General features: G+C 48.7%; 2 protein-coding genes across 2 annotated transcripts in view; both read left to right on the plus strand.

The window, feature by feature from the left end:
- The window catches only part of Agrp (agouti related neuropeptide), a 67,909-nt gene extending 65,622 nt beyond the window's left edge, over positions 1-2,287 (plus strand). Inside the window, exons 3-6 of the mRNA XM_026778364.1 lie at positions 1,265-1,386; positions 1,502-1,634; positions 1,792-1,874; positions 2,065-2,287. Of these exons, the coding sequence (XP_026634165.1) occupies positions 1,505-1,634; positions 1,792-1,874; positions 2,065-2,247 (396 nt within the window). The 5' untranslated portion in view covers positions 1,265-1,386; positions 1,502-1,504 and the 3' untranslated portion in view covers positions 2,248-2,287. The remainder of the gene's footprint in view (positions 1-1,264; positions 1,387-1,501; positions 1,635-1,791; positions 1,875-2,064) is intronic.
- Positions 2,288-2,947: 660 nt separating this feature from the next.
- The window catches only part of Atp6v0d1 (ATPase H+ transporting V0 subunit d1), a 39,688-nt gene continuing 34,456 nt past the window's right edge, over positions 2,948-8,179 (plus strand). The window contains exon 1 of the mRNA XM_005345469.1: positions 2,948-3,205. Coding sequence (XP_005345526.1) covers positions 3,076-3,205 — 130 coding nt within the window. The 5' untranslated portion in view covers positions 2,948-3,075. The remainder of the gene's footprint in view (positions 3,206-8,179) is intronic.

The following is an 8,179-nucleotide window of genomic DNA, read 5'->3' on the forward strand; positions in this document are numbered from 1 at the left end:
CTCTCCTGGCCTTCAGGCATACACACATAATAAATTAAAAAAACAAAACAAAACAGAAAAACCGATTTAAAAAAAAAAAAAGAGTCCAGATGAGCCGGGCTATATATATATATATATATATATATCCTGACAGATATATTCTTTCATCTTTTCTCATTGCCTTGGGCACTGGGGTCTCCAAGGTGATTCAACCTGTATTCCTTTCCAAATGGGCACGTGAATGATTTTTTTTTTTTAAAGTCCACCACGGGGCTATAGAGTTGTCTCAGAGGTGAAGAACATTTCATGCTTTTGCAGAGGACCCAGACTCAGTTTCTATCACCTACATGATGGTTCACAGCTATCTGTAATTCCAGGTCCAGGGGATCCAAAAACCCTCTTCTGACCTTCTTGGGCACCAGGCATGCATGCGGTGGACATATATACATGCAGGCAAAAACAATAACAACAACAAAACAACAATAAAACCCCACCAAGCATGGTGGTGAATCCATGTCCTTAAGAGGTAGAGGCAGGTGGATTTCTGTGAGTTGGAGGCCTGCTTGGTCTTACATAGAAAGACCCTGTCTCAGAAACAAAACAAAGGGTCCCGTGAGTCTTGCTACATCCACCAACGGGCAGTCCTTGCCTTGTTCTCAGGCTGATGAGACCAGGCGTGGGCAGAGACCCGCCAATTCAGGGCGGAAGGGAGCTGCCATTAACACTAATGAAGCAGACGGGTTGAAAGCTTTTTACTCAAAGCTGTGTGCCCACCCTGGGAACAGTGCGTTCCGTTCCCTTGGTTTACAGGAGCCCTAGGTGCAAGGAGCTTGGGGACAGGAACAAGGGTGGGGTCTTAAAGGAGAGAAAGAGGAGGTAGAGCCAGAAGGTGTGATTTTAGCTGGGAGAGCTTTTTTGACCTGTCTTCCAAAGAAACCTTGGTCTAGGTTTTTACTCCACTCCTGCCTGGTGACACTCACTGGTCCTTTGGTGTCCTTGACCAACGTTCCTGGAACAAAGGAAACAACATGCCATAAAGAGGCTAAGCGAACATCTGGGGCCAGAAATTAAATTAAGATCACAGGGCCGCCTGCCTCATTATTGCTAATGGCTCTAGCCTGACCCATCCCTAGGTTCTGCTCTTAGGGAAATTTTGGGGTCTGGACACCCTATTTTGTTCCCAAAGTTTAATTGGTTCCTGGAGGCTTATGTCAAATTGGATAGGTACTTCTCTCAATGGTTCAGGCTCTAGGGAGAAAGACAAACTTGTGTCTCCATTTTCCAGGGAGGGCCCTTCAGGCCCTGGCTGCAGAAATCAGTCACGTGCAGGCCCTTTATTAGACTCTGCCATATAAGCTCCAGGCACAAGTGGCCAGGAACTCCCCGGACGAGGATCAGCAAGCAAAGGTAAGTGCAAAGGCTAAGCAGGAATTCTGACTTTCCGGGAGGGTCTCTCTCAGCATTTGTAGGGTATTCTAAAGATGAGGAGAAACTAAATGGGGGGGTTTTCCTGCCGAGCCAGGCCATGCTGATGGTAATGCTGCTGAGCTGTGCCATGCTGCTGGCACTGCCTCCCACGCTGGGGGTCCAGATGGGCTTGGCACCCCTGGAAGGCATCAGAAGGCTTGGCCAGGCCCTGTTCCCAGAGTTCCCAGGTAAGTATGATCAGGTTGGGGATGGGTGGGACTAGGACAATTGCTGGTCACAAATCTGCCTGTATGGGCTAAACCCTTGCTCCCAAATCCCAATCCCAACCCTGCGAGGTGGGTACTTGGTGCATGGTGGGCGTGGCCCTCACATCCTCTGCCCCAGGTCTAAGTCTGAATGGCCCAAAGAGGACAACTGCAGACCGAACAGAAGAGGCTCTGCTGCGGAAGGCAGAAGCTTTGGCGAAGGTAACGCCTACGGGAAAGGGATAAAGTAGCAGGTAGGGATCATTAGATAGCACCCTCTCTCCCCACTTTCGGACTATCCAAGCTGGGTAGACCATCCCTGCCCCACACTCCACTGCCATCCTATTGGAATCGGGGTGGGAGATGTTTCCTGAATCTGCGGTCAGACGTTCTTGTCCCCCTATGAATTCAGGTGCTAGATCCACAGAATCGCGAGTCTCGTTCTCCGCGTCGCTGTGTAAGGCTGCATGAGTCCTGCCTGGGACAGCAAGTTCCTTGCTGCGACCCGTGCGCCACGTGCTACTGCCGCTTCTTCAACGCCTTTTGCTACTGTCGCAAACTGGGTACTGCCACGAATCTCTGCAGCCGCACCTAGCCAACGGATGCTGGGCAAAGGCAGGGACGTGAATAAAGGATGGGACCAATCCTAAAGCTGTGGTTATTTTGCATGTGGTTATCGATGGGTTGCTGGGTTCCCCGAAGGGTAGGGGGCGTCGTTATGCCGGAACTACACACACTATAACCTCGGGGTCTAGGATACTCCATCTTCTGAGCCACGTAGACCGGCGATTTTTTAAGGCACCAGACCTCTGTAGAGATAGCGGGAGGTCACAAGCCAGCCCCAGAGACTCTAGCGAGACAAATGCAGGGAAAGCGGGCGCAGGTCAGCTTACGGGATGTAAAGTCTAGCTAGTAGCTAAACATTGGTTTCAAAACCTTCTCTGGACCTTCCTTTCCGTCTGGTAGGAGGCAGCCTCGGCAGCGTAAGAAACAGCACACAGGCTCACCTTTACCTGGTTGGCCCCGACAGAACCAGACAGAAGCGCCTAACTCGGGAAAACTAAATTGAGGGCCCCCGCTCGAATCCTGAGGGTTTTAGCGCCACCACGCTGTCAACTTCCAGCATCATCGTTGCTTTGCTCTCTGCTAGGCGTCCAAAGCCTAGCCTTGCCTTAGTGCGCAGGCGCTCTGAGGACCGCGAGCGGCTCATCTCTGAGCTACGCTTGCGCGCCAGGCTACCCGGAAGCTGGATACATTTAAGAGCCCGCCTGCTGTGGTCACGTGAGACGCTTTGCGTCAAATGACGCACTTGACAGCCCTCTGCGGGCTCCGAGTCAGCTGATCTCGGAGTCGAGTTGCGTGCGGGCTGATCAGGGCTCTCTGGTCCTGCCGCCCCTCCGTCCCCGCCGTCCCCGCCGCAGCCATGTCGTTCTTCCCGGAGCTTTATTTCAACGTGGACAATGGCTATTTGGAGGGATTAGTGCGCGGCCTGAAGGCCGGGGTGCTCAGCCAGGCGGACTACCTCAACCTGGTGCAGTGCGAGACTCTCGAGGGTGAGCCGCGGGTCTGGGCTGACTGAGGGGCCTTGAAAGGCCTAAATGGAGGCCGCCCTGAGCCGGGAAGCCGGTAACGGAGGGTCTTGAAGGGCCTGCGAGGCCTCTGGGAAAACGCGAGCAGATGGCGGATATGTCAGAGGGGAGTCTACCTGTAGTTGCGACTCGGCGCGGGGGTCCAGACATAAACAAGACTTTAAAAACCGCAGTGGTTTGCCTCTGCTTGGGTTACCTCTAACCTCGTTGAGCACTGTAATTTAGAAGGACGAGTCCCTGAGGATTGACTAGCAGGCGCGAAGTGTCCGCCTTCAAGCCTCTTTCACCCTGGCCCAACCCTAGACCTGTCGGGTGGCAGTGCGTGGGGAAGTTAGGTGGAAAAGCCTCTCCCCTCCCCCAAGGTCTTTGGAATCATTGTGTTTTGGTGTTGGTCTGAGGGTCGAGCCTTCCTGGGAATTGCTAAGCCAGTTTGGTGGGAGGTTCCTCCCTACTTGGAACCGCTGGCCGTCCAGTGCCTTCCAGATGGAATGTTTGGGAAAGCAAGAGGTAGCCCTGTAAATCTGAAGTTCGTGCACAAGTGTCTGGCCCTGACTCCCACCCACCCTCCAGCGAGAGGCCATGCCTGTTGAGACAACAGTTTCTTACACAAGAGTGACAGAAACTCAATTCTCCTTTCATAACACTGGCTCTAGAGCAGCGGTTCTCAACAGGTGGGTCGCGGAACCCCCCCCCCCCCTTGGGATAGGCCACAGGTTGCCTAAGACCATTGGGAAACACAACTATTTACGTCATGATTCATAACAGTAGCAAAACTACTGTTCTGAAGTAGCAACGAAAATAATTTTATAGTTGGGGGTCACCACAACATATGGCACTGTATTATATGGTCTTATGGTCGCAGGTGTTAGGAAGGTAGGGAACCAGTGCTCTAAAGGAAGATGACGTTCAGGCCCATCGTAGCAAATGTCCTACGTTAGAGCTGTCCCTAATTCCAGACCCTCCACCGTGGTACTGGTAGTGAAGGGTGGGGATGTGACTTCCTGCCTCTTCGTCCTAAATGATTCCTTTGAAGAAAAGTACTTCTAGCTGGAGGAGGAGGCTTGGTGTTTCACCCTGTTTAGAACCTTCTGGTCAAAAACCTCTGGAGTTAAATTGAACTCATCCAAATATTGTTTACCTTGAAAACTAGACCTGTCAAGTGAAAAATAGTGTTACAATAATAGGACACTCACTGACGTTTGAGTCAGCAGTGCGTGTTATGGTTTTCCTGTTAACCTACAAGGAGGGTTGTTCCCCTTCATTAGATGAGTGAAATGAGGAGGAGAGGGTGCGTCAAGATGCTGGGTGGTGGGAACCAGCCATGAACCCTAGTTTGACTCCACCGTTGAAAGAGGAGAATAAAGAGGCCGTCTGGGGCACGGCCTAACAAACACCTACTTGGCACTTAACATAAGTTCCATGGATTGACTAGAACTGGAGGAAGATTCTTTGTTTTCCCTGTTACAAAGATGTTTAACTTTTTCTTTGAGGAAGATCCTTGATTGGGTAAATGCAAAGGTGAACGTTATTGCCCTGTTTTGGCTTCTCTTCTGTCTTTCCTTACTCCAACTGCTGCCTGCTCTCCTGTGGAGTTTCTGGGAGCCTGTGTTCCAGCAGACCCATCATCAATAATAAACACATTAGGGCATTCTTCCTGCCGAACTGTTTAGCAATGGATCCTTGTGGAACATAATCCAAACTTTCAGGTGGCATTTAGGGACCACACATACCTTTTTTTTTTTTTTTTTTTTGGCTTTTCGAGACAGGGTTTCTCTATTTCTCTATAGCTTTGGAGCCTGTCCTGGAGCTAGCTCTTGTAGACCAGGCTGGCCTCGAACTCACAGAGATCTGCCTGCCTCTGCCTCCTAAGTGCTGGGATTAAAGGTGTGTGCCACCACCACCCGGTTTACCCTTTTCCTTTACACACAGTATACACAGAGGTAATTGGACTTCAGAGTCAACCTGCCAAGTGCTGAATTCCTGTAGACAAATGGTTTAACATCTCTGGACATAAACTCTTCATCTGGCATATAAGCAGCGTCTGTCTCATAAAGGCTGTGAGATGATGGTCACAGTGCTACTTTGTGTAAAACACAGCCCAGCCCCAAGAACCCAGTAAGGGCGAAGTCCGAATTCAGTGTTAACTTATATTGTCTGTTACTTACCTTGCTGTTCTCTCTGCTTCCTTCTTCCCCCACAAACACTGCCCCAGTACCACCTTCCTTTTTTCCAGTATTATGATTTAAGCCCTGTAGATACTTGGAAAGTAGTTTAACTACCAGACTGTAGCCCCCAGCCCTCTTTTTGTTGTTGTTTTGTTTTCGACACAGGGTAGCCTTGGCTGTCCAGGAACTTACTCTCTAGAACAAACTGGCTTCAAACTCAGAGATCCGCCTTGCCTCTTCCTCCTGAATACTGGGATTAAAGACATGAGCAGCCACCACTGCCTGGCTTTCAGCCATCTTTTTTACTTTCATTTTGAGACAGTCTCTCTAACTTACACTGGCTGGATTGTACTCTGTAGCCTAAGCTGGCTTTGATATTGTGATCCTCCCCTCCCTTTTAGCCTCCTAAATAGCTGTAATTGTTTTTATATTTTTGTGGGTTTTTATTTTTTGTTTTTTTCGAGGCAGGGTTTCTCTGTGGCTTTGGAGCCTGTCTTGAAACTCGCTCTATAGACCAGGCTGGCCTCAAAGATCCGCCTGTCATCTCTGCCTCCCCCTGAGTGCTGGGATTAAAGGCGGGTGCTACCACCATCTAGCATGTGTTTATTTTTTAAAGTTATGTATGTGTGGACATGTGGATGTGAGTTTAGGTACCTACCATTGGAGGCCACAGAAGGAGCTGCGTTCCCTGGCGCTGGAGTCAGTGCTAGGGATTGAATGGAAGAGCAGCCAGTGCTCTTAACTGCTGCACTGTATCTTCAGCCCCTTATTAGTTAGTTAGTTTGTTTTTTGGGACAGGGTCTCACTCTGTAGCCCAGGCTGACTTATAATTTACCATATAGCATAGGCTCAACAGGAATTAGCAGTAATCCTCTAAAGTGCTGGTTTACAGGTGTGAGGTACCATAGGCGGCTGCCAACCCCATCACTGAAACTCTGGCCATGGTTGACAACCTGGATCCTAGGGGTTCTCATCACTACTAGGCCAGTCATAGGTTTTCTCTGGTAATTTAGTGTTCTTGTCCCTCAGAAACTTGGAAAATACAGAAAAGCAAATGGCCTTCTGGGTAATGCTGTACACCCAGCTAATGACGACCTGAATGCAAGTTTTCTAATCCAGAGTGGGGACTTTACATGGCCTTTGGGCCAGTTCAACTTTCACATGGACTAAATGGTCCTGAGGATAGTTTTTCACAGCCAGTGCGTTAGCTACTTGGTGCTATGGTTGAAGCCCTCATATAAGATGTTGTACTGGCTGGGTTTGGGTGTCAACTTGACACAGGCTAGAATCATCAGAGAGGAAGGAGCCTTAGTTGAGGTAATGCCTCCATGAGATCCAGCTATAATGCATTTTCTCAATTAGTGATCACTGGGGGAGGGCCCAGTGCATTGTGGGTGGTGCCATCCCTGGGCTTATGGTCTTGGTTTCTATAAGAAAGCAAGCCACGGGAAGCAAGCCAGTAAACTGCATCTCACCAATGTCTCTGCATCAGCTCCTGCCTCCAGCCAGGTTCCTGCCCTGCTTGAGTTCCTGTCCCGATTTTGGCCATCCTTTAGTGATGAACAGTGAGATGGAGGTGTAAGCCAAATAAATCGTTTCCTCCACAACGATTTTTGGTTATGATGTTGAATTGCAGCAATAGAAATCCTAACTAAGACAGCTGTGCTGCTTATTTTTCAGAATACTTGTTTTCTAGTGTTTGTGTTTGTATGAGATAGGTGCTTTTATGTGGATGTGTATGTATATGCATGTGGGGTACTCATTCACATGTGTATGCTTGCATGTAGAAGTGTCTTTCTGTGTGTGTTTGTTTTTGAGATTGGATTCTCTATGTAGTCCTGGCTATCCTGGAATTTGCTCTTTAGATCAGTCTGGCTTAGAACTCACAGAGATCCACCTGTTTCTGCCTCCAAGTATAAGGATGAGGCATGTGCCACCACAGCTGGCTCAGGTGTCTTTCTTGACTTCTCTCCACCTTAGTTTTTGAGACAGGGTTTCTCACTGACCCCGGTACTCATCACTATAACTAGGCTGGATGGTTAATGAGCTCTGTCTACTCCCACCATCCAAGTACTGGGGTTGCAGACTCTGACACCATGCTCAGATTTTTTTTAATAGTGGGTGCTGGCAACCTAAACTCAGATCCCCATGCTTGCACCACAGGCACTTTACCAACTGGGCTATCCCCACAGCCCCTCAAAAGTACGTTGATTCCTCTTTGCTCTGGTGTAATTTCTCTTCACATTTCCTTCTGTGGTCTCACATTATTTCATAAAAGATAGTCTGATGTGAAGAAACACTGGAAATCCTGGCTGGGTTTGGCTAGTCCAGCAGCTTTATGAAACTGAAGATACAGATGTTGATGTTGTCCTTCATTAGTTACATGTCATCTGGCGTTGATTAATTGTGGAATGACCAGGAATATGGCTCGAAAGTTAAAAGGAAGTCAACTCTTGAAAGATGCAAAAGCCGGAGGACCTTGAGTTTAGAGTATGGGAAAGTAAAACTACTGAATTTGACTTTTAAAGGTAACTGTCATTGGAAAGTAGGCTGGTGATGTAGACTACTATAGAGGAGAAAGAACAATCCATAGGTGGTGGTGCTGCTGCTGCTGCTGCTTCCTCCTCTTCCTCCTCTTCCTCCTCCTGCTCCTCCTTCTCCTCCTCCTTCTCCTCCTCCCTCTTCTTCTTCTTCTTCTTCTTCTTCTTCTTCTTCTTCTTCTTCTTCTTCTTCTTCTTCTTCTTCTTCTTCTTCTTTTTTTTTGTTTTTTTTT

This window comes from Microtus ochrogaster, chromosome 4, assembly GCF_000317375.1.
Source record: "Microtus ochrogaster isolate Prairie Vole_2 chromosome 4, MicOch1.0, whole genome shotgun sequence".
Lineage (NCBI taxonomy): Eukaryota > Metazoa > Chordata > Mammalia > Rodentia > Cricetidae > Microtus > Microtus ochrogaster.